The sequence below is a fragment of the Cicer arietinum genome, chromosome 7 (assembly GCF_000331145.2).
Source record: "Cicer arietinum cultivar CDC Frontier isolate Library 1 chromosome 7, Cicar.CDCFrontier_v2.0, whole genome shotgun sequence".
NCBI classification, from domain to species: domain Eukaryota; kingdom Viridiplantae; phylum Streptophyta; class Magnoliopsida; order Fabales; family Fabaceae; genus Cicer; species Cicer arietinum.
The window spans coordinates 54,790,247-54,816,916 of record NC_021166.2 but is presented as its reverse complement, the minus strand read 5'-3'; the positions used below and the strand labels follow the sequence as shown (position 1 = coordinate 54,816,916).

The 26,670-nt window shown below is 34.7% G+C and overlaps 2 protein-coding genes across 6 annotated transcripts; both read left to right on the top strand.

Moving 5' to 3' along the window:
* The first annotated feature begins 972 nt into the window (after positions 1–972).
* On the top strand, positions 973–21,161 carry LOC101490119 (uncharacterized). 2 transcript variants are annotated; one of them, XM_004510599.4, is made up of 16 exons: positions 973–1,461; positions 3,256–5,923; positions 6,182–6,632; positions 7,084–7,312; positions 7,897–8,061; positions 8,456–8,728; positions 8,840–9,085; positions 9,913–10,299; positions 10,440–11,843; positions 11,929–11,985; positions 17,157–17,585; positions 18,099–18,322; positions 18,486–18,619; positions 18,928–19,170; positions 19,252–19,430; positions 20,521–21,161. In XM_004510599.4, exons 1-16 carry the CDS (start codon positions 1,237–1,239, stop codon positions 20,632–20,634), a joined length of 7,428 nt encoding a protein of 2,475 aa, XP_004510656.1. In that variant the 5' UTR covers positions 973–1,236; the 3' UTR covers positions 20,635–21,161. The 2 variants fall into 2 exon arrangements, with proteins under 2 accessions (XP_004510656.1, XP_004510655.1); XM_004510598.4 differs by having other exon boundaries at positions 3,236–5,923.
* Positions 21,162–22,858: 1,697 nt separating this feature from the next.
* On the top strand, positions 22,859–26,173 carry LOC101490666 (uncharacterized). Of its 4 annotated transcripts, none has more exons than XM_004510600.4 (4): positions 22,859–22,997; positions 23,829–24,032; positions 24,547–25,028; positions 25,477–26,173. In XM_004510600.4, the coding sequence occupies exons 2-4, from the start codon at positions 23,859–23,861 to the stop codon at positions 25,952–25,954; spliced, it is 1,134 nt and encodes a 377-aa protein (XP_004510657.1). In that variant the 5' UTR covers positions 22,859–22,997; positions 23,829–23,858; the 3' UTR covers positions 25,955–26,173. The 4 variants fall into 4 exon arrangements, with proteins under 4 accessions (XP_004510657.1, XP_027192156.1, XP_027192157.1 ...); XM_027336355.2 differs by having other exon boundaries at positions 25,420–26,173; XM_027336356.2 differs by having other exon boundaries at positions 22,865–22,997; positions 23,825–24,032; positions 25,420–26,173.
* Positions 26,174–26,670: the final 497 nt, after the last annotated feature.

Genomic DNA, 26,670 nt, shown 5'->3' with positions numbered 1-26,670 from the left:
GTGAGGTTGAGTAGACTTTATACACTCTACATAAAAAACCAAAAGTGGTTCTTGAAGAAAAAAAATAGCTTAATTAATCTTTTAAGAAATTAAAATGATCCATTTGATAATCGGGGACAAAAATGTCCATAACATTAATTAATTTAACCAAATTTTAAATTTTAATAGAGTTTATTTTTCCATCCTACTATGTTCTCTTAGACAAGGGACAATTCATTCTTAAGTTATCACCTTGTTGCTTACCTTTTTTTAACCATCACCGGCCTCTTTTTGCCCTGTCACTTTAAACCCTCTTCCGGCCCCAAATCGTTCAACTTGACTTCGTCACTATCATATCCCTCAATACCCAAGCCCTTGATTTAACACATTCATTTGATATAACAATAATTTTTTGGTACTCTCAACTAGTAAAGACTTTTGGACGTGTTGGGTGGATAATAATATTAATATAAGTTTCTCATTAACACTAATATATTTTTTTGATATAGATTTTGATATTATTGCGTTTTTTCTTTTAAGTGAAGAAGATGTTGGATATTGAACTTTTTTTTATATGGAGAAAGATTTAAATATTTTAATCCATAATATATCTCCTTTATTTAAGTAGAGATGAATCTAAGATTGAAGAGAGTATTGAAAGACACCGTAACTATCAACAAAAATAAAAATAAAAGAGAAGAGAAAAAAGTGATTTTCATATTTTTCTAAACAAGTCTTAGTAAAATAGTGATTGAGCAGTTGTTCACCAGTGAAAAGAGTGATGAACTCATGGTCACTAACATTGTGAGATATACAAATACATCCATACCATCCAAATTATTTAATAATATATCTACGTGCCCTCTATGTTAGAAACTAAATGATTGATGTTTTAAAGTATTGAATATGTATTTTTATTTTTATGGAATTTTTTTACACTCAAATTGCATAGAAAGTAAATAAAAAATTACCAAAATAAAAGATGAAAGTTTTCAGTAGAACTGAGTGGATTAACGCTATGCTTCTCCTTTCTTCTCTTCTTCCTCGAAACAGAGAAACACAAACAACATAGAAAAACAATGACAACACACAGAGACAAAGAAACAACCTCATCACATTCTCCAAACATGAAAACCATAATGGATCATAATCTTCCCCTCCGTCTCCTCAGATCCGACATAGTAACACCCGCTCCCACTTTCTCCCATTCATCAATCGATTTCCTCCCTAACTTTGCAGGTTACTCATGGATCGCTTATGGAGCTTCTTCAATTCTCGTTATCACTCATTTCCCTTCTCCTCTTTCCACTCATCAAACACGAATCGGTCCCATTTTTCGTCAATTCTTTGAACTTTCATCCCATCATTCTTCCCCCGTTTCCGCTGTTTCTTGGTCCCCCCAATTACCTTCCTCCGGTCAACTTGCTGCTGCTGCTCAAAATTGCATCTGGGTTTTCAATCATGGTTCTGTCACGTCTAAAGGTAACTCAAAGTTTCGATTTTTTAAATTTATTTTTTGCTTTTTCTATTTGATTTCTTTTCAGTTTAATTTATGAAATAATGAATAAATCTCTAATTTTGATAAGTTTTGGGAATTTGGGGTAATTACTTGTGTTTGGGTTTAGTTAAGTTCAATTATCCAATGCAACCTAGCACAAACACCACACTGGCATTGATATGTAGACACTATTAATAGTTAAGAAAATGAATTTGATTGAATATAACCACGTGTGTCTGAACCCTGATGTTGTTGACACCGACACATGTCGGGCATCTGACATAGTGTCGGACAATGACATGTGTGTTGGTCACTGAACATGCTTTCAATATGAAGTGTGGTGCGGCATAGATTTCAATGCCTTGAAGGTGATATAAGTTTCTTGTGGATTTTGGATGATTTGATAGGAATCGCTATAACTACTTTGAGGGTGATGTTGGGGTTTTAGCAATTTATGCTTGGCAGAGAAAAATCCCTTGTTATTAATTAAGATAGTTCTACAAGTTTTGTCGAAAAAAATAGATGAAGATAGTTCTACAAGTTTGTGTGAGACAGTTACGATCATTTTATGTGAACTCAGCTGTAAGTCCTCTCTTGGTCCTTCCTACATAGTAGGTAGTAAAGAGCTGTTTGTAGCGTATACATCTATTGGCCAGGAAGGATGGTTCTCGAGTGAAAACTTTGAGTATTTTTGAAATCACAGATTTCTTACTATTGTGTTTCCCTCTATTCTGAAAATTAAGGGAAGATGGGTTGGAGGAAGTTTAAAAAACATGGATATCTTCCCAGCTAGACTGAGTTAGCTTTGACTTTTGAGAATTCTTTGACCAATGTTTTTCAGAAAGTGAGCATTCAATTAAGATTTCATAGGATATGCACTCTCGGTGTAAACTAGTTTTATACTCCCTCCGTTTCAAAATCAGAGTCGTTTAAGGTTTTTGTGCATATTAAGAAATGTAGTAAATAGAAGAAAGATGATAGTCATTTTACCAAATTATCCTTATTAATTATTGGTGTATTTTCCACTATCATAAATGTAAAGTGTAATTAATTCTTTGGAAGTAGTGTACATAGTATTGATTGGGCTTGGAGGGTACAATTGGAAAAGAATTGTTAAAGTTACATTGAAAATTGAAAATGACTTTCATTTTGAAACAATTTTTTTTGCTAAAGTGACACTCGTTTTGAAATGGAGGGAGCATTACTTTTACACTGACATTCAATGTAAATCTATTCTTTTGTCACATCAAACCATTTTTGTAACTGCATTTTGACATTTATGGTATGTGTGTATGACATGGAAAATAGAGGCATCTCATTGGATGTTAGTGTAAAGCTGACAGTATATGATTATTAAACTCTTTAGTTAATATTAAAAGGTTTCCTTTTTGGATAAGTTTTAGTTCAGAGCTAACTCAACTACTTATAAATTATGAAATATTTTAAGTCTGTATATTGTTTAGAATAAAAGCTGGAGAATGGGGTAATGTCTATTTTGGAGGGGTTTAGATATGAAAAGACAGTAGCAAGCTTTGGTTACATGTATTCTTTTTTTGTATTTTTTATTTATTTATTTTTTTTCCTAGGAGGACATCTGAAAATCTTATCCCCTGTTCTTGCACTTCTTTCTTTCTTGTTGCTAATATGTTCAGTCTTTACTCTTTTCAGAAAAGACAGAAAATTTACAACAGAAAAGTGAGCACATATTTGATTAGTTTTATTATATATTAAAAACACAATCTTGTCACTCATATTCAGGTTCTTTTTGTTGGAGCCAGAATGCAGTGCTTGTACAACGTACAAAAGTGGAGACCATCAGATGGACAGGATCAGGGGATGGAATTGTTTCGGGTGGAATGGAAGTCGTTTTCTGGAAAAAGAGTAACCGATGTTGGGAAATCGCATGGAAGTTTAAAGCAGATCTGCCCCAAACACTTGTAAGTGCAACCTGGTCTATCGAGGGCCCTTCAGCAACTGCCGCACATCCTAGTAAAGAACAGATTGAAGGGTCCTTCATCAGTCAAGTAAGCAAATGCGTATTAGTAAGTCAGAGAAATGGACTATCTGAATATTCGAAAGCCGAACTACAGCATCCTCTACCTGTTGTGATGGTTCAATGGAGACCATCTAGTGGAAGGCTATCAAATAGATATGGTAGCTATTCAAAAAGGAATGTATTACTGACATGCTGCTTAGATGGAACTGCAAGGTTATGGAGTGAGATTGATAATGGAAAGGCCAAGAGGGCTGGGAAGAACATTGGGTGCTCTTTTTGTGTTGTTGCTGTTATTGAGATTAATCAGTGTTTAAATGGAATTCTTGGTTCGGATATATTTGTGACATGGGGGACGGAAATCGAGGGGATATTTAGAAGCAGTGATGAAGGAGACAAACAAAAGTTTTCAAAAGAAGGATTTGAGTACGATGTTAGAAAATGTGACTGGTTAGTTGGATTTGGTCCTGGAATGTTGCTTAGCTTTTGGGCTGTCCACTGTCTTGATGATGTTTCTCCACTGAGATTCCCTCGAGTTACATTATGGAGGAAACATGAACTCCGGAGCCACGACATAGAAAATATTTATAAGTTTGACTCATCTGATTTTAAAAACGCATTACTTCTGCATAAAGTCATTATATCAAGAAACTCCTTGTCTGGTCCACCGAGTTTATTCTCTCCACTTCAGCTTTTACCTTGTAATTCCTTAGTTTGGTCATTTTTCCGTGTTCAAGAAATATGTGATGCTGTTGAGAACTCCCTCGGTAACAGTAAAATAGATGAAATGTCGTCCCATTTAAATGGCGGGTCTTTAAACTTAGATGGACACAGTGGGAAAATATTGAAGGTTTCAACTCATCCTTGTATTTTCGAAGCTCAAGTTGCTGCTTCTCTGGATTCTAATGGACTGCTTCTTTTTTGGTCGCTTTCTAATATTTCAAACTCTATTCTGGGATGTCCAACATTGGTTCCTGCTTGGGAACTCTGTGGAAAGCTTGCAACTCAAAACTCATGCTCCTTGTATACAAGCTTGACATGGTCACCTTCAATACTTGATGAGCAACTGGTTTTTTTTATGGGACACACCAGGGGGATTGATTGCTTCATACTCAATATTAGTCGAACTGAAGAAGAAAACATCGAATGTCACTATCTATGCACTATTCCCTTCACTGGTCATGGTCCTTACGAGCATGGCCCGTGCGATATATTTGCAATTCCTTTGAACTCTACATGTAGTAAAACATTTCGTAATAATAAAATTATGCTATTGGCAATTTGGACGGGGAAATTTCAGGCCATATCATGGGAAATTAACTTGCACTCCTTTGACATATCGACAAGCTGTTGTGAATGTAATTTTGATGCTAAAAGCCTTGATGACAACAGTGTTTGGGCATTTGAAAGTACATTTGCTGGTAAAAGATATTGCATTACTGTAATTCCATGTTCGTCCGAGTTTCCGAGTTCCAATGATTTGGTTGCTAGTTTTGCAGTGGCGGATCCTGGCACCCTGAGTCACAGACAAAAGGAGTTTGGCTTTACAAATGATCTTTGTAGCAACTGCCCGGCATATATCATGGCCACAGGCTGCTTTGATGGTAGCTTGAAACTTTGGAAAAGTAACCGTGGCAATCCATTGGCCCTACACTTGCCATGGGAGCTTGTGGGTATGTTTATTGCACATGATGGCCCTGTCAAGGGTATATGTTTTACTAATTGTGGTCAGAAAGTTGCTACATTCTGCAAAAGAACCGATTTGAATGATGTCAATACTGTCCATATATGGGATGCTGTAAATCTGATTATTGCAGGGACTTTTATTTTAGAAGATACACTAAAGCTTGAAAGTGATGTTATTACTCTCAAGTGGTTAACTTTAGGGACTGGTGAGTTTTTGCTTGGAGTTTGTTTGCAAAATGAATTGCAAGTATATGCTCGGAAGCGTTATGACTGTCTGACTTGGTCAAACTCAGTAAATTTTCCGAAATTAAATGTATGGGTTCACATTGCATTTGCTCAAACTTCCCTTCCAATAAATGATTTCTTATGGGGACCTGGGGCTGCTGCAGTGGTGATTCATGGAAATTACTTCAGTATATTTAGTCATTGGTTGTTCCATGTGGATAAAAAGCAAAAGAGTAATTTTCGTTCTTGTGACTGTGAAGCATATGAAGACATCATTTCTGCAGTTTTTACTGATTGTGACACTGGTGCTTTCGGAGAGCTTTCAAATGGAGACAGTAGTGCAGATTGTGGTTCCAAGCAGTCCATCACAAATAATATGAAGGACAATAACCTACACAATAGCTTGTTTCTGGCCAAGGAACAATTAAAGCATGAACTCCTTAACAAGGTTGGTTTGTGGAGCATCCTAGAAGTAGCTGAGCTGATTAGTGGATCTTTGCCTACTTATCACCCTGATGTACTTCTTACCAATATAAGTTCAGGTAATCGTTGAATAAATTGTTTTCTTTCAGGATGACTGATGACTTATCGAATTTACTATAGCGTTACAAATTGCTATTGTTCTGCAATATGCTATTTAGTACGAAGTATTGTCAAATAGCTGCTATAGCAGGCACTATAGCATGTAGTCTAGTGGAATTTGAACAAACTGCTATTTTCAACTATTGGCAACATTACATGTGATGGGAATTATATCATCTTTTTCATGTCACATTATTGTTTTTTTCAATGTTTTTCAGGCAACTGGAAACGTGCATATGTAGCTGTTAAGCATTTTGTTGAATGCTTGATTTCTAATAATGATCCTAAAAAGAGACAGATCACCAAAAAGAATGGTCTTCCAAGTATCATATTGTCACATTATCTAGAAGGCCGTTTGTCTAAAGGTTCACAAGATAAGGGATTTAATTGGAGTGGGGACGTTGCTTCAATCAATTCATTTTCTCAGACTCAAAGTAGCTTGATCCAGTTTCCTTATCATTCAGATTCCAGTGCTGAAAATAAAAGCAGTTCTACCTCTACTAGATCTGAACTTAATGGCTTTATTGAATACTTAGAGAATTTTCCTGATGTATCACATTTGATCAACATAGAGAGGACAGAGATTCTCTCAATCATTGATCTGCTCAGTGAAGTTAGTAATCCAGACTCGTCCTCTGCATATCAAAGTCTTGATGAACCTGGACGAAGGTATTATTCCACTTATTCAATATTTTAATGGTTTCCTGTTAAATCTTCCTGTTTGATATAGTTTTTCCTGTTGCCTTCTGATTTTTCTAGCACCGAGAGTGGGATATTTTTAAATTTACTTTATTCATCATCAGTATCTTCCAAAACTTTCTCTTGCAAATACCAACCATTAAGAATATACTAATACTATGCTTATGGAATCATCTAATATATAGAAAATGGAGATTCAATGACCGGTAAATCATTGTTTACATGTCAAATTCATTAGATAAATGGCTGTCGAACAGTGAAACTATGGAGAGCCAGTGGAGATGGGAATTATGAAATATGGACTTAGATGATAATTTATATATATCTAAAAATACATGTGGCAGTGATGGTGGGACATGATGTGTATTTGGTTGTTCTTTTATATATGATAGTGATGCGGTTTCTAAACTTTTGATAACAGGTTTTGGGTTGCACTAAGGTATCAGCAACTGCTTTTTCGAAGAAAGTTTGCTAGAGCTGCATCTGTCGAAGAGATGATCATTAACTCCAGGTTGTTCGTATGGGCTTACCACTCTGATTCTGTAGAAAATTTATTTGGTTCTGTCATACCCAATGAACCATCGTGGCAAGAAATGCGTGCTTTGGGTATGGGCTTTTGGTATGCTAGCATACCTCAATTGCGTGCAAGGGTAATGCTTGGTCCTTTTCTATTTTGCATTCTTCTCCGTGTTCTATATGGGGAATAAGCAAAAACAAAATCTTGAAATAATAGCCTTCTAGGTTATGCTGATTGCATAATGTTGCAAGAAAACCAGGGATTTCTATTAGCTTTGAAAAATTGGCATGTGGAAGAAAAACTTTAATTTTACAAATTGCTGATATACCCGATGTTTATGTGATTATCATTTGTGGATTATTATCGGATTACTACCTCTGTCCCTGTATATAAAACCCTCTTGGCCAATGCACAAGAATTAAGAAAAATTATTTTTACATTAAATTTGTCAACAATATACATTCTCTTTCCAAAATTATATTTCATATATTAAAAGAGAGAATTGGTTAGTCTTTTAATTCTGTTCATTTAATTGGGGGTATTTTTGTGAAAAGGTGATTAATGCATCTTGTAATTTGGAGGGGGGTCTTATAGGAAAGGGACAAAAAAATTTACAAAGGGGTCTTACAGATGGGGTACATCAAAATATTTTGTTGTTTATTACTCTTTTTCCAATTCAGACAGCTTAAATACTTTCATTATTCATCTTAACTTTAGATGGAGAAATTAGCAAGAGCACAGTATTTGAAGAACAAAAATCCCAAGGATTGTGCATTGTTGTATATTGCATTGAACAGAATTCAAGTTTTAGCTGGCCTTTTCAAAATCAGTAGGGATGAGAAGGACAAGCCTTTAGTGAGTTTTCTCATGCGTAATTTTCAGGTAAATTGTCTGACAGCACATCTGCAAGAAGTGATTTTTTTGGATGACTCCTTCACTGTGTGGTACCGGCACTTCAGATTGGAGGCATGTCCGGTGCCCGACACGAATCGGTGTTTGACACCGACACATGTACTACATTCAGTTTTTTCCATTTCTCAAATTTTTATCGGTGTCAACGTGTCGGAGTCGAGTCCGGTGTCCATGTTTGTGTGAGTGCTTCATAGCTCTTTCATTAAGCCAACAAAGGACTACTAATTAGACTGATAAAGTTTTGTAAATTTGTTTTTTTTTTTTTTAATATGGAGTAGGCAAATGTTAAATTTCCTTGTCTAGCATGCTTTTGTTTTATAATGTTTATGGTGTTAAAATGCTTATAATAATAAGTTGATTACAGGATGAGAAAAATAAAGCTGCTGCTTTAAAAAATGCTTATGTCTTATTGGGAAAGCATCAGCTGGAATTGGCTGTTGCTTTCTTTATGCTTGGAGGTGATAATTCTTCTGCTATAAATGTTTGTGCTAAGAACCTTGGGGACGAACAGCTTGCACTAGTCATTTGTTGCCTTGTTGAGGGCCGTGGTGGACCATTGGAGCGTCACTTAATTACAAAGTATATATTTCCGTCTGCAATCGATAGAGGAGACTACTGGCTGGCTAGCCTTCTTGAGGTGACCAAAATGCTTGCATTTGTTTATCTGTAAAACATTTTGTTATCATCTACTTGTAATGGCTTTTTTCATACTTGGTCGTAACTGTAACTAGCTCTCCTTGTTTTGCAGTGGGAAATGGGTAATTACTATCAATCTTTTCATAGAATGCTAGAGTTTTCAGTGAACACTGTGGCTCCAGAGTCCTCCATCATGTCCAATTCTGGTTCTTTTATGGACCCTACTGTTGGTTTTTATTGCCATATGCTTGCAGCAAAGAATACCACCCGGAATGCTGTAGGAGAGCAAAATTCTGCCATCCTTTTAAGGTGGGCAACTTTGATGACAGTTACTGCCCTAAAAAGATGCGGTATTCCTGTAAGTTTATTTTACGCATTGCACAACTATTTGATTTTGGTAATTGTTCTTTTGAAAATGAATATGCTTAATATCTAGCCAAATCAAGTTATTATGTTTAAACTTCAACTATTTGTTAAATGTGTCTTGAGCTGTGTTTATCTTAGGCTGGTTGACATGATAGCTGTGTAGTTGCCCAATATGTTTGTCATATGCAATAAATATGTGTTGTACCTTCAATAGCTTTATATATGAATAAAGTAAAAGGAAAAATACTTTCATATTTTATTATTACAGCCCTAAGCTGTTTATATAAGAAAAATAATTACAATAGTAATACTGAGTAATAATGACAGAATCATAAAATTAAAATAAATAGAATAATATAAAATAAACGAGAATCAAATCTGATTTTTCTTGATTCTTCAACAATATACATGTGGTATTTTTTTAATTTTGAAAATGGAAAAGTTAGTGTGTTATTACGTTGTTTATAGAGTTATCCTTTTAGAAGAGATTCTTGTCTTCCTTTTTGCGGTATGTTTCTTATGCCTTTTTCATGTAAATGTGTCTACCTGTTGTTTCTGGGAAGATTCTCTGGTGCAGATGATTTATGTGCTCCTCCAAGTTCCTAGCCAGATGCTTAGTAAAAATAATCCGGAGAATCGTTAATCAACTCTATAATCCTTTTTTTTACTTGGTTTTGTTATTCAATCAAATTGATTTATGTGCATGCTGATATTTACACGTGTCACGTGTGTCAGTACAATGCCGAAATGTGACATTATATCCATAAGTGTACCTATGTTTCTGGTTCTTAATCATTTTTAATGTTCTCTTGTTTTAAGCTTGAGGCATTGGAGTATATCTCATCTTCACTGAGCATGCTTGGGACTGCAGATCAAGATAATGAATTGGGTGACAGGCACGATGTTTTGTCCAGTACATTAAAGCCTTTGCCAAGAAAATCCTCTAACTGGTTGTCTGCTGATGTATCTGTGCATCTGGAGTTTCATGTTAAATTGAATTTGTCACTTTGCTACTTATCGAAACTAATAAGAGAGCATCCAAGTTGGCCTGACACTTTCACAGAACCCGATGGAGAAGCCTCTTATTCTGAAGAGTACTTGATACTATATGTGAAATCAAATGAAAATTTTAAACAAAAGTTATATACAGGGCTTGATCTATTGGAACAGAAGTTTTTATTGACTCCGTGCCATCTGATCAGCATGGTATGCTTTCCTATTCCAATTTTGTTCCTCTTTTGTGTATGTGCGACCGTGCTATACTTTCCGATTTTGCGTAAAATTCTCGATTTTAACTACCTTGCTTACAGTGACCACTCTCTTTCCATTTCCCCTTATCTCTGCAGATTTTACTCTTACTTTGCCATTATGGACTATGGTACATTGGGTATGATGTTACAGATGGAAGCACTCTAGGAGAACTGTCTCAAAAGAAGAGTGATATATTTGATGTTTCCGAGTTATCTCATTCTCAGTTCAAACCCCTCTTTAAAACTGCAGAAGAAATCTCCTTTTTGTATTCAAGATTTTTTTCTGCCTGCGGAATGGAATATTCTCAACAGAGTTCAACTCTTGAGCAAGGAGCATCGACTGATATTACATCTAAATTTTTGGATGCTTCAAAATGTCACTTTGAAGGTCTTTTCGTTTCATTGTGGTATTTAAGAGCTGTTTTGAGGAGTCAATTGAGGTATATTAGCAAAGATCTTGTCGAGAAGCATCTTGAAATCCTTGATTTATTTGAATATTATTTACATTTTTCATTAGCTTGGCTTCGTAGAAACGCAGAAGCCCTTTTATTTATGGTGCAATCTTTCTTGATTGCACCTGATGGTTGTAATCCTTATGAGGTTGATATGGTGAATCTGAAGAAGCTTATCCCTGAAGCTGCACAGTTGTTGGCTCAAAATTCTTTCATAACTAATATAAAAAACCTTCAAGTATCCAAATGTGCAGAGGATAAAATAGGTGCAGATATAAAGTGTCCAGTTCCTGATGATGAAAGATGGAAGATTCTAGGGACCTGCTTGTGGCAGCATATGTCTAGATTCATGATATCTAATTTGAATTTGGTTCTTGCTAAACTTGAAGATGAGAAATTATCTGGTTCTTTCTACAGATATAGGGAATCTGCATCTTCTCCCAAAAATATGGATTCTGATAGTATCAGCTTGCCAGAGCAGATTCTATTAGTCACATTTAGCTTATGTGATTTACTGACAACAACAGTTACTCACATTTCTTCTTATCATGTTAAACAACATGCGGAATTTCTGTGGCAGAAATTGGAGAAGGATTCAAATGTTATGACTCTTGAATGGTTAAAACAGACAAGTCAATCAGAATCCAATCAGAATGGAAACCTGGATGTTTCGGAATTGGTGAACAGGAAAGATAACTCTCTCGTTCATCAGTTTTTATGGGATCATTGTGCTGATCCCAAATTGATACGCGACTGCTTTGCACAAGAAAAACTCAATTGGTCAAAGGATTTGGACCATAAGCCTACTAAAGGATGGAATGACCTGTATACAATTATGACAGGATTGCAAAATACTCATGACTCACAGCATGATGAATGCAAAGTTAGCAAAATATCTGCTAATCATGAAGCAGGATCTCCTGTTAAAGGAATGTCTCCAAGTGGTCATGCTTCTCCAAGATCTAACCAGAAAGATATAACTTGTGCAAATATTGAAGACTTTAAGAATCCCAGAGAAATTTACAAGAGAAATGGAGAACTTTTGGAGGTGGTTAAAGTTTCTATTTGATCATTTTCATATGGCGATATATATATGCATATATAAGACTAACATTGATGCTATGTTTGAGCAGGCACTGTGTATAAACTCAACCAATCAACATGAAGCTGCAGTTGCTAGCAACCGGAAGGTTTGTCCTCTTAATTTCCTGTCATTATGAAGCTTTGGATGGTTTTATTTTTTACAAGTTAGCTATGAAGTTCATGTATACTAACATCTTAAAGTAGATGCGTAACATTTTTCTGTCTATCTTCAAAAGGTTTAGTGCCTTATCCGATTTCGTTAACTTCTATAAGTTTGACATCCTTATTTTTGTAAAAATGATCATCTTATTCCCTTTCATGAATCATGTCTTCGTAAAAATAGGTTTGACAGTTATGAAGCTGTCATTTGATATTTACTCTATTCTTCTCATGTTGTTAAGAGTAGTATATCAGGCTTCCGTTTAATTATAAGCATAGTCATAGTAACTTGGGTTACGCACAGCTAGCATAGTAACTTTGAACTTACATATCTGTTTGAGTGATAGGGGACCAGAAAGAAAATAGAATCCGTGTTACAAATATATATCTAAAAAAGCTATTCAGGATATCGTGAGGCAATTGTGGTCTCTGATATCTCCTGAGCTGTACCATTGGCAAGTATTTCCAATGTGTACCTGTGATCCACATAAGTACGATATAGGATATGAACTATGAAGAAGCTAATTTTGGGATATTTATATTTCCAATGTACATGTTTACCAAATTTCACATTTTTTTTTGTCAAGCAGCGGCAAATGCACCAACATAATTTGTAAATAACGATATTGATACAATATTTTATTGTGATTGTAATTGTTATATGTTGGATTCCAAATTGTGGGTGAGAATAAGTCATTTATTGACTGGTTATTTTGTAATTAATAGAATAGCTGTAGTGAATATCAAGGGACCTTGTACAGTAAATTCCTCCTATTTAATTATGATTTTTTTTTTCTTAGACTAGGGCATTCTGTATTTAAACCAGAATTGTAATCATTCTGGTTCAAGTGAAAAACATCATTACTCCATGTGAAAAACATCATTACTCCATGGTTGAAGAAAGCAGTTCAGTCACAGACCCAAACCCTAAAATGGTAGCTGGAACTTCCACAATTACCAGCCTGATCGAAAACACCATTATACCCATCACTGAATACAAATTAAATGGCCAAAACTACACTTAATGGGCAAGATTTGTTCGGATCTTCCTTCATGGAAAAGGGAAGGAAGATTACATCTCTGATGATGCAAAAGAGCCAGAGAAAAAGGACCCCGATTACTCAAAGTGGAAGCTAGAGAACAACTTAGTCATGACATGGCTACTGAACTCAATGACCACTGAAACAGGTGAAAACTTCATGTATTACAACACTGCAACTGAGATCTGGAGCGCTGCCAAGGAGACATACTCAAATACTGATAATACTTCTGCCATATTTGAGATCAAGAGTCTCCTACATTACCTGCGACAAGGAGACACAACAGTCACTGATTACTACCGTACCCTCTCCCGTTACTGGAAACAGTTGGATACTGTGAGGATATGGTATGGAAATGCCCTGAAGATAGCAAACAGTACAAAAAACTGGTGGAGAGAAATCAAATATACCACTTCCTCCTTGGCTTGAACAAGAATCTAGATGATGTAAGAGGAAAAATCCTTGGAACCAAACCTCTGCCCAACATCTGAGAAGTATTTTCAGAAGAGAGCCGAAGGAAAGTCATGCTTTGAAGCACGGATCAAAGCTCCATTAATGAAGGTTCAACCTTGGCTATGAAAGGAAACTACGAAAAATCTAGAGGATGGTGAGATTATTGCTAAAAATCAGGCCACGCCAAAGAAACATGTTGGGTCATGGAAACCATCTAAGAGCAAGGACATTCGCGCCCATGCTGCCACATTAGAAGGAGACAAAGTGTTGGCAGCCCCAGCACCTTGAACCAAGTCCATTCAGCAAGGAACAAATAGAGATGTTGCAAAAATTGCTTAAACAATCCCTTCAAAACTCTAGCACACACTCAACTGCTGCCTTGGCCCAAAAAGGTAATTCCTCATGTGTTTATTTTGTGGACAAGGGAATATCTAACTCATGGATTGTAGACTCGGGAGCCTTAGACCATATGACTGGGGATATCACTCTATTTGATGAATATTCCCCATGCAATGACAATTCTATGGTACGAATAGCAGATGACACAAAAACAAAAGTGATTGGTAAAGGCTCAGTTATTAACTCCAAGGACATTACTCTTAACTCAATTCTTTATGTTCCAAAGTTGGATTGCAACCTTTTTTCCATAAGTAAATTGACTCAAGATCTAAATTGTTTCACTAAATTCTTGCCTCAACTATGTGAATTTTAGGATCTGGATTCGCGGAGGAAGATTGGCAATGCTGAGAAATGTGCAGGTTTCTACTTCCTTCAAGTTAGTGAGAAGAGAGTAAATAATTCAGTCTATGTTACTCTATCAAGTGGTGAAAACCTAGAGAAAGTTGTCATGCTATGGCACTAACGTTTAGGACATCTAAACTTTATGTACCTTGAAAAAATGTTTCCTTCTCTATGCAATAAAAGTTCAAATTTGTTTCAATGTGAAATCTGTCAATTATCCAAACACTCATGCAACCATTATCCTCCTCAATCTTATTAACCATCCCAACCATTATGATTAGTCCATAGTGATGTTTGGGGACCTTCCCGTGTTAAGAACATAACTGGTTCAAAATGGTTTGTGACCTTTATAGATGATAATACACGAGTTACTTGGGTGTTCCTTATGAAAGAAAAAACTGAAGTGGGAGCAATCTTTGAGAACTTCAACAATATGATCCAAACCAAAATCCAAGTCCTAAAAACTGACAATGCTCGTGAATACTATCACTATTCCGTAAAATCTCACCTTCTCAAGCATGGAATAGTTCACCAAACCACCTGTGTGAACACGCCACAACAAAATAGTATTGCCAAGAGGAAAAATAGGCACCTCATGGAAGTTACTAGGTCCCTTTTGTTATCAGCTAACGTACCAAATCATTTTTGGGGGGAAGCCGTCCTTTCAGCATCGTATTTAATAAACAAAATGCCTTCTAAATCCCTCAAGTTCCAAACCCCTTGCTAAACCCTTCTATCCATTTACCCACACATTAAATTCTTTCATCCATTCCTCCCAAAGTCTTTGGCTGCATTGCATTTGTGCATGACAACCAGTCTAACAAAGGAAAATTAGAGCCTAAATCCCTGCAATGCATATTCTTAGGATACCCACCAAATAAGAAGGGATACAGGTGCTACTTCCCCATAAGCAAAAAATCTACCATTCCATGGATGTAATCTTTGAAAATCAACATTTCTACCCCAAAGTTGGCCTTCAGGGGGATAGAGAACAAAACATAGCAGAATCCCAACCTTGGGAAATAGAACAACATTTGCAACATGAAATGGAGCAGTATTTGCAGCAGCAACAACATAATTTACAACATTTTTTAGAAGCAGAACAGACCTCCATACAACAGCAAGTTGTAAAATCAGAAATTGACCTTGTGACTGGAGAAACAGCAGAACCTGCAACCGAATCTGAGGCAAAACCAGAAAAAGAACTACTGGTGTACACAAGGAAGAAGAAAACTCAAAAGGAGGAAGAAATCTGCACATCTCGAAGGCTAATCCAAACTTCTAAACTTAATTCAAATTTAGAAGTTCTACCAGGTAATATTGTTTTTGAGCCTAATGATAATTGCGGTCTAAATGAGAATGATCTTAGCTTACCAATTGCTGTGAGGAAAGCAGTGAGATCATGCACTCAACATCCAATTGGCAATTATGTATCTCATAGAAATCTGTCACAAGAATACAAGGCCTTCATCACCACATTGGATAACATGTTGAATGGAAGGCTGCAGTGGAAGATGAAATTAAAGCATTGGACATGAATGGAACATAGAAATTTGTGGAGCTGCCTGAATGAAAAAAACCAGTTGGGTGAAAATGGATCTTCTCCATAAAGCACAATGCTGATAGGAGTGTGAATAGGTACAAAACCCGCTTTGTGGCAAAGGGGTTCACCCAATCATATGGGGTGGACTATGAAAAAACATTTGCTCCAGTTGGAAAACTAAATTATGTTCGTGTCATTATCTCCTTAGCTGTAAATCTAGATTGACCCTTACACCAATTGGACTTCAAGAATGCTTTTCTAAATGGTGAACTCGAAGATGTTTACATGAAAATACCACTTGGCCTAGAAACTCCCCAAACAATTGGCAAGGTATGCAAGCTCTAGAAATCCCTTTACGGTCTTAAGAAATCCCCACGGGCATGGTTTGAAGTACTAACCCGAGTTGTTAAGGGTCACGGCTTTTCTCAATGCCAAACTGACCATACAATGTTTGTCAAACATTCTAGTGAAGGAAAGGTGGCAATATTTATTTTTTATGTGGATGACATCATAATCTCAGGCAATGATGGCAAAGAGATAGAAGAACTCAAGAGATTTCTAGCTAAAGAATTTGAGGTCAAGGACCTTGGACACCTAAAATATTTTCTTGGGATGGAGATTGCTCGTTCCAAACATGGAATCTACGTATCCCAAAGAAAATATGTGCTAGACCTATTGGAAGAAACAGGAATGTTAGGGTGCAGGCCAACAGATACACCAATGGAACCTAACCTTAAATTGGCAGAACAAGAAGTCAGTCGCCAAGTCATTTATTGACTGGTTATTCTGTAATTAATAGGACAGCTGTAGTGAATATCAATGTACAGTAAATCCCTCCTATTTAATTCTGATTTTTTTTTCTTAGACTAGGGCATGGTGTATTTAAACCAGAATTGTAAGCATTCTGATTCAAGAAATGAAACGATCATTTCCTCAATAATTCACATGGTATCAAAGTAGTGGCCAATAATTCCTCAATAAGTACGATATAGGATATGAACTATGAAGAAGCTAATTTTGGGATATTTATATTTCCAATGTACATGTTTACCAAATTTCAGATTTTTTTTGTCAAGCAGTGGCCAATGCACCAACATAATTGGTAAATAACGATATTGATGCAGTATTTTTTTGTGATTGTAATCGCGATATGTATCGTTATTGTCTATAACTATATTTATAATTATTTTATGATTAAACTTAGTCTTTCTCATAGTCTACCTCTTAGAACCTTTATGTTAAATTTTATTTCATTCAAACCGACATTACAGAAATCTTATCATCCATCATCTGAATCTACTGAGAAGCGTGTAAATGTCATGTTTCCTCTTATCTAATTCAGGGTATAGTATTCTTTCACTTGGAAGATGGGATTCCTTTTAGTAGTGAAGCAGACCTTTTGTGGACCAAAGCCGATTGGCCACAAAATGGATGGGCAGGTTCAGAATCCACCCCTGCTCCTACTTGTGTTTCTCCTGGTGTTGGCCTTGGGAGCAAGAAAGGGGTACACCTCGGTCTCGGTGGAGCAACTGTCGGTATGGGTTCTTCAGCTTGGCCTAGCAGAGACTTGACAGGCGGTGGAGCATTAGGAGCGCTAGGTTATGCTCGTATTGGTGCCTCTGGACTGGGTTGGGAAACTCAACAAGACTTTGAAGATTTTGTTGATCCACCTGCTACTTTGGAGAATACAAGTACCAGGGCTTTTTCTAGTCATCCAATGAGGCCTTATTTCTTGGTTGGTTCAAGCAATACACACATTTACTTGTGGGAGGTAAGAAAATCTTTAGTTTCTGTACATTCATTATGGTAGATGTGATTGTAGATATATAAAGAATTGTAAATGTGCCTCTTTTTGTCATCAAATGATTTCTTCTTTTGTTTTTTGAATGCCGATTTTGTCCTTATGGTTACATGTTTCCTGTTCACACTTCATGCATATACTATTCTTTTGTCACTAAGGAGGAAGGTGTTGCTTGAGTTAATGATTTGTTAAACTAGGTTCTTTTGTATATGGATCCTTGTTTGATTATTTGATTTTAAGACTGAATAAAAATTGAATTTTCTATCATCCTATATACATTCTATAATCATTTGATATTTTCCAAGAGGTCATACGCTTGAACTCCGTGTCATCATTGCGGGGGAGGGTGTAGGGGGGGTTCAGAAAAGGATATGTGTATATAATACATGACTAATAATATCTCGATTACTCTAGTGAGTTGATTAATTGACTGATCGTCAATATTTCGAGCTTATGGCTAATGAAGAGTCTTATAAAATACAGTTCAATAAGGACAAAGCTACTGCTACATATGGAGTGCTGCCTGCTGCCAATGTCCCTCCGCCTTATGCTCTTGCGTCAATTTCAGCTTTACAATTTGACCACTTTGGACACCGTTTTGCCAGTGCTGCATTGGACGGGACCGTCTGCACATGGCAGCTGGAGGTAGGAGGAAGGAGCAATGTTTGTCCAACAGAATCATCCCTCTGCTTTAATGGCCAGGCATCGTACGTACTTTTTTGTTCTGAACTGAATCATGTTTAGGATGGAGTTCTACAAGTGTATCTTTTTGTTTTGTTGATGCGTTTAATTATTATTTTCTCTTGCTAAAGATGTTATTTGTTTCAATTTACTTATGTAATTGCGAATCTATTTTATGTTTGATTTCAGGGATGTCACGTACTTTTCCTCTAGTGGATCAATAATAGCTGTGGCTGGATATAGTTCTAATAGTGTTAATGTGGTTATATGGGATACTTTAGCTCCACCTTCAACTTCTCGAGCTTCCATTTTATGTCATGAAGGTTTATTTCTAAATTATACAGATTAATGAATATTTGCATGTCATTCCCAAATGCTTGAGCGGTTGTTTTACATTTTTATTACATTTCTAACATGTCATGAACCAATCATCTTCAAAGCTTAAGTTGTTGATTGAAGGATATGAATGGTTTTATATCAAACAAAATCTGTCCAAACATAATTTTTTTCTTCGCTAGATGGAGAAATAATTATGTATTATTTTAGTTTAAAAGAAAGATTTATGGCCTGTTTTATTTAGGAAAATTGGTTCACCTTTTTTAATGTACTAACCTTTGGACGTCTTGTGAAGGTGGTGCACGCTCCCTTTCTGTATTTGACAATCATCTTGGAAGTGGTTCTGTTTCCCCTCTTATTGTGACTGGTGGTAAAGGTGGTGATGTTGGACTTCACGACTTCCGCTATATAGCTACTGGAAAGGCTAAAAGGAACAAACGTTCCGATAGCATTGGAAAAAGCTCTCTCACATCTTTGTCTTATGACAAGGACCATAATGTAGATGGGATGCTTTGGTATATTCCAAAGGCACACTCAGGTAAAAGAGAATTTAACTTATCTGCATTGGTAGTTATGTTATATTCCTTATCTATTAATCTGCACAAAATTATGATTTTAGGGAGTGTCACAAAAATAGCTACCATCCCAAATACCAGCTTGTTTTTGACTGGAAGCACAGATGGAGATGTCAAGCTCTGGGATGCTGAGAGCACCAAGTTAATACATCACTGGTCTAAGATACATGAAAAACACACTTTTCTCCAATCCGGCTCTCGTGGATTTGGCGGCGTTTTTCGGGTAAATGTTTTTGACATTTGAATGCCAAAATCTTTTTGTTTTTGAATGAGTTAACACCAAATTCATTTATTTTAACTATTAAGGTATAACAAACACTACACACCACCAGTGTCTTATGGCTGTGAGAATCATAGCTGCTTAAGACATGATTCCTCTGGTATTATGAACACAATAACCAGAGGTTGATTGTTGATCATGTGGGGATCCATCCCAATTTGCATCTGTGTGTGCAACAATATTAATATTAGTATGACCTCTATTCTCATTAATTAGTCATTTTCCTGGAGATAAGCTTAGTATTTGGATTCATAGATGTGTCAATGGGATTATAATCTAACATCCCATCTCCTAAAAAATGTGAAGTGCACTCTTCCGCTAGAGAGGACAACACCTCTTTTTGACTAAGCTACGTTAAATCCAAGGAAATATATTAGTTGGCCCATGTCCTTGCTCTGAAAGTATTGAAACAAATGCCTTTTGAGGTCTTGAATACCAATATGGCCATCTCCATGTCATCCACATAAACAAGAAGATAAATGCAGTGGTTAGTAGAGAAATGTCTATAAAACATTTAATGGTCTGCGGGTCATGCCAAAGTCCTAAAAAACTGAATTGAATCTGCCAAACCATGCTCTAGTATCCCTTGGCGAAAAAGAATATTAAAAGAATCTTACAATAACTGAGTTTTTTAAATAACAGTTTCTCGTATGAGCTGAAACTCACTTTTGCATCTCAACTTTTTAAAAGTTCTCTAATAACTTCTCCATAAATAACTAAAAGCTTAAGGACTTTATCTTAAGCGAAAAATACACATTCATAAGTCATAAACCAATCAAAACTATACCTTCGTCTCTACACTCGCAAAATGAATTTTGCCAAGAATAGGTTATAATACTATCTTATAATTTGTACTTGGACCTAATTCAACTTTAAAAGCTAGCTCAAGAAGTGCCGGCTACCATCCACTTATAATGACTATCTTGACCATAACACTAATTGATATGAATCTCCAACAATTTAAGAACAAATAGATAGTACATCAGAGACAAAAATGTTCACACACTAATACTGTTAGCTTAAATATTTGCAGGCTGCTGTTACGGACATTCAAGTTGTTCCCCATGGTTTTCTTACCTGCGGTGGTGATGGAAGTGTAAAGCTTGTACAGTTGAAAAATCACCTGCATGGCTTCAGGGATGAGTAATGATACTTTTGAGATGCTTTATTATTGATGTTAATCTCTAATATTTCCCGAAATGCCTCTGAAAGTGGTCATCAATAAGAGGTGGTTACATTTGGTTTTGACAAACTTGCATAAGAAAAATGTGCACATTGCCGAAGCCACCGTCTATTTCGAGGTAGGATTCTTCAATATTATGTTCATATCTAAAAGAGGCAGAACATAACTTCATCTGGGGCGGCAAATAGTCCTTAAACATGGGAAAGCATTTCATCATGGAATATCAACATGAACATGTCATGCTAATGAACCTCATTGCTTAGAATTTATGTGTTCATTTTAGTTATAGTCATTCATTCTTTCTGTATAGTATAAAATCTTCAATCCAAGCCAAGCATTGAAAATTCTATGTAATGAATACATCAAGCCTGGAACAAATTTTGAAAAGAATTAGTCTTGTAATATTTTGTGTCTTACCTGAATGTTAATTTGAAATTGTTCATGCAGATCATTTATGAATTTAAAGTATTTATATGGTTCTCGTTTGGTTAGGTTTGTTGTGTACACTTTTTTAATTCATGCCTTCTAGTTTGTATATACTCAGAAGTTGTGTCATTCATATTTTTTAAATATAATTTTGGTCGAATTTTGATTTTGGTCTCCCTAAAGTTTCTTCTTTAGTACAATTTTTTTTTCTTTGGTTTTATCCCTAAAAATTGTGAAAGTATTATTTTTGGTTTTCTTTGATTTTGTATCATGTGATGTTTGATAACTACTTTGGTTTATGATGTTATGCTAGTTTGTAATACAATTTTTTTCTACTCCCTAAAATGAATTTTGTTTATATGCCCTAAAATGACCACGAGAGATAAAAATAGCAATTTCAAGATTATAGGGATGGAAATTTTAGAAAAAATATAAGTAGAAAAATCAAATAAATTTTGGAGGAATGAAAATTGAAGAAACTTCTTTTTTTGGGTGCAAAATCAAATAAATTTTATTATGGAGTTTGCAACTAAAACTTTTCTATTTTACGAGGATCGACGGTATATTTACCTTTAATACAAGTATATTTGAAGAAAAATTACAATGCAAGACTCCATAAGGGAAAATCTTTTTCTTTTTCCATGAACAAGAACAACTGAAATGAGGTGAGAAATATTCCAATCTGCAAATGAAAGTCACATAAAAAAAAGGATATGAAGAACTTCCAATTAAATAAAAGTTACATTAGTAAAATAAAAATTTAGAATTGATTGAAGATATTTGAAGTGTCAATTAAAATTATTATTCTATACTTATTGGTTAGTTAAATTGTTAATTTTGTTAAATTTTAAACTTTATCACATGTTCGATCACAATTCTCTAACAAAATACTATTAATATTAACAATATTAATTATTTTTTTTCAAATAGAACAAAAAGATATTTCAAAAATCCTAAAAATTTTAATAATCCAAATTAATGTTTATTATAAGTGTTTTGTTATTTTATTTAATTTTTATATTAAAAAATTAAATAATTGTACCAGCCTCCTAAAAAGGGGAAAAGAAAAAGAAAAAGAAATATCCCTTTCAAAGTAGAATTTCCTTACAGCATAGCATGTAAGTATAGCATTATAGTTAGCTCTTAAATTCACCAACTACTAACCTTTATTAATATGCATCTTTTTTCTGTGTCTCGTCACCAACCAAAATATGAAACGTAACGTGTATCACAATTAAGTTCCATAACCTAATTACATGCACCATTTCCTATTGACATAACTTGTGATGATTATCAACTACAAATAACCACAACAAAACTATGTGCAAGCAGTAGCACACTGATTATAAAATATGAAATGCAATTCACACTATATATATTAGTTTTTAATACTAACATTTTTAATGTAATTTAAATAAATAAAAATTAACATAACTGTTATTTCATATTAGGTGGACCCTTCCACCGTCCAAATTTGGTTCAGGTGTCATATGTCATGACTAAGATATATTGTTCTTGAAATTATTTCTAAAATCTAAAGCATGGATCTTAATTTTGTGGTCAAAAAATCTCACACCCATAAAGTAGCACATTGGAAGTCACTAATTCATGATTGAAGTGTCGAAATTTCAAACTTGGCAATTCATATTAAAACAAAAAAAAAAGTTAAATAAATAAGACTATGTACTATCTTCTGAGATTTCAATTCCTTTTTCTTGTTTTCAGTGGACCCCTATATTGGGAAAACGACGGCGTTTCACATGGGTTGTAGAAACTGCAACATAAAATACTTGTACTAGAATGATATCTAAAAACAACAACATTTGTAAAAGACACACCACTCTCATATTATTACTAACCACCCTCTTCTTCTTCTTTTGTGATCTTAATTATCCACTTTGGTTAGTTCTTTAAATCCTTCTCTCCTTTTCTTATATGTTATAAACTATCATTCATTCAATTAATGCTTCACTTTTTTTGTCAATGACTCATGTGTGTGTGTTTTACTTATGATTTTGCTTGTTTAAGTGACTATGTTGTTCTGTTTCAAGATTTTGTGTTCTCTTCTGTGTTTTCATCTTTGTGTGGATTGATTTTATGTCTTTGTGATTTTCACCATTCTCTTTTTCTCTCTTTTTTTTTTTGGTAAATCTTCTATTTCAAGCCTCAGATAGTAAAGTACACTACTTACTACCCTTCAACAATTTTTTTTGTAATTGCAACTTCTGTGTGTATATGTCTGTGAATAACTTTTTGCAAATTTAACCTTTTTTTGTTCAAAATTGACAACTTATTTCTTCTTCTTTACCATATGTAAATTTTCTTATCCATTCTTTTTATGTGTATGCATCACATGTTTGATGATGATTAATGGTTCGGCCTTGTTTAGATAAGAAACTTAATTAAGCCCTTAATTGTAGCATAGGCTTTTGTCCTGTAAATAATGCTTGTGTATAAAATAATTTTTTATCAAAACATAAAATAAATTCAAACTTTTTTCATATAAACTTTAATCTATTTTGAAGAGTTTATTATAATCTCTTTCCATAAGTTTTTCCAAATAATCTTACTAGTGCTTATGTGACTCAAATAACTCAATCCAAATAGTTTGGTCTTGAGGATAGCTTCATTTCTGATTATCTTACCAAGGCATTAAGTTTGATTTATAACTTTTGACACAAAGCATAAATTCCATTATTCAATTCAGATGTTTAACTACTTGTTTTAGACAGATTATAAATTATTAAAAGAGCAATGGGCAAATGATGGCAGCAACAGAAGTGAGGGCTGTGTGGCATAGAACTGTTAATCGTTGCTTTGTGCAAGAAGATGCAAAAAGAGTTCCCAAATTGGCTTGTTGCCAATCATCAAGAGCAACATCAAAATTGAATGATCTTGGACTTGCTATTGTAGCTGATGAATCACTTCAGAATGCTGTTAGTGTCACTCATTTTGTTTTGTGTTGAATAAAGCGACTTTCAAACTTTTAAGAAATTGAATTGAATACATCACTTCCAAGATATTATTTATATATTTAGTTCCTTAACATGTGTCTTTAGGGCACTAGTTAGCATTTGTATTTTGGAAATTAGTGATAGTAATAAATTAAATAAATAGTTCATTTTGATCCGTGAATATGTTAGACTATAATCCTTTGAAAGTATCAAAATTACAAAAACATTCATCAATGTGTCTTCCACTAATCATCTTAGTTTGATCCTCGAATGTGTCTTTCATTCGTCAGTTTTGTTCATAAAATTACCAACAAAAGACACACTCAGGCTTGTTTTTGAAGTTTCGATGCATTTAGGGACTATAATAATGACACCATCATACACATTTAGAGACTAAATTGGGTGTTTCCAACATAAAACTTACATGGAAAGGGGATGCCACTCACTTTGGTGATGAGAATCATTTTTCATCCAATAATTTGCATTTGATTTTCAGGCTTCTATTATGAAGAAAACATGTATGGAAGGAATGCTAGAAGCATATAGTAAAAAGGCATGTTCAGAAATGACGAAACATGAGACGATGGAGGCTGATTCTGTTGGTTGCTTAGTATCCAAGCAAACAAAGGATTTCTCCTTGGATTCAGATTATTCTTGGATTGAAGATGACAATGACCAGCCATGGTGGAAAACTACAGATAGAAATGAATTAGCTTGCTTGGTTTCGCGGAAATCACTCAGTTATGTTGAGAATTGTGATCTTCCTCCACCACGGAAGAAGTATCTAGGAGAACAGCCATGTGATATAAGTCATTACAATATAAAACCAACATGTTGTGGTTGTGAAGCAAAATCCAGTGTCTCTTCTATTTTCACTGTTCAGGCTAAGGAAAGTTTAGATTCAGGATTGATGCTTGGAAAGCTTGAACCTCCATCTAATAAAGGGCATTTATATTTTTCTTCTGACAAATCTTCAAGGTATTTTATTGCACCTTTTACACTTCATCCAATTGATATTTTAGGATCTAACATAACAAAGTGATATTGTAGTATGATTTGATTGAACGCATGTGTAAAACAATTTTACTATGTCAGTGCAACGGTGTACCCTTTTTAAGGAGAATGCCATAGAATCAGCCTTCTAGAATAGGGGTTGTTTTAAAGAGGGTTCAACTTCTGTTTGCTTGTTCTAGAGTCTCGTGATGGTCTATTTTTTTTTTTTTTATAGATTTTATGGATTGGAACCTATGTAGCATTGACACTAGGCATCATACTTGTGTTAGTATCTGACACCAACACCATACTGACACGTGTGATTACATTCAATCACGTTCATTTCCTCAAATTATTACTGATGTCTATGTGTCAGTGTCGTGGCTGGTGTTCATCTGTATGGATTTAGCTTGGACTTGCATTTTTGTTGCAGTTATACCACCATCCATGAGGGTAAAACAGAACAAGCTTTTGAGGGAGACCACACCAAAGCTCAACTCATGGAAGCATTATGTCACTCTCAAACACGTGCGAGGGAAGCCGAGGAAGTGGCAAAACAAGCTTATGCTGATAAGGAACACATCATTGCACTCTTTTTCATACAAGCTTCTCAACTCTTTGCATACAAACAATGGTATAGATTGTTACAATTGGAAACTCTAAACACTGAGATTAAGAATGAGGACAAACCAATATCTACTATCTTCCAAGAGACTCTTCCTTCGATGTCCTACGAATGTATGAAGCCGTTGACGAGAAAGCGAAAATTCGATAATGTTAAACAAGAAAAACTAAGGAAGCCAATAAGTGATGCATCAACATATGCTGTTGCATTTGCTTTAGGATTGAGTCTTGTTGGAGCTGGTTTACTTTTAGGATGGACTGTAGGTTGGATGGTACCTCGATTGTAATTTTTTTGTAGGATTTAGAGCATAGTCTTGCTTTTCATGAAGATTGGTAAATGGAGAAAGAAGTGTATGTAGTTTTTGTAGATTTTAGTCCTTAATGTACATTATGTAATGTGTGCTGACTATGTAAAAATATGTTGATAAAAATGATTAGAGTGAGATACCTGTCTATAGATTTTAGGGATGGAAAAATTATGTTAATCAAAGTGGAATTTATCATCATTTAACGACTGTTTTGAGTTGGATTTAAACTTTTACTACAATATCAAAATCCTATCATTTAAGTAACACATTTTGGACTTAAAATGTTAATCATGATTTAAGTGAAAAATTATATTATTGATAATCGTAGATACTATTTTTAGCAAAGTATATAAGTTATATATGAATTATTTAAATTGTAACATTTTTTACTACACATTTCAAAATGTTTTGAAACAATGCTCGTGGTGACTACATGCATTGATAACTACTAAAGAAAAAGACGCAAAAATAATTTATTAGATTGACTAATTGTTATATGTGCATTACGTACATGGTAAATATATATGTCGACGCAGTAATAATAATAATAATAATAATAATAATAATAATAATAATAATAATAATAATAATAATAATAATAATAATAATAATAATAATAATAATAATAATGTGCAAAAGTTGTATATTGATTATTTTTAACGTCTAAATAAGCATTTAAAATTATTTAAATGTTT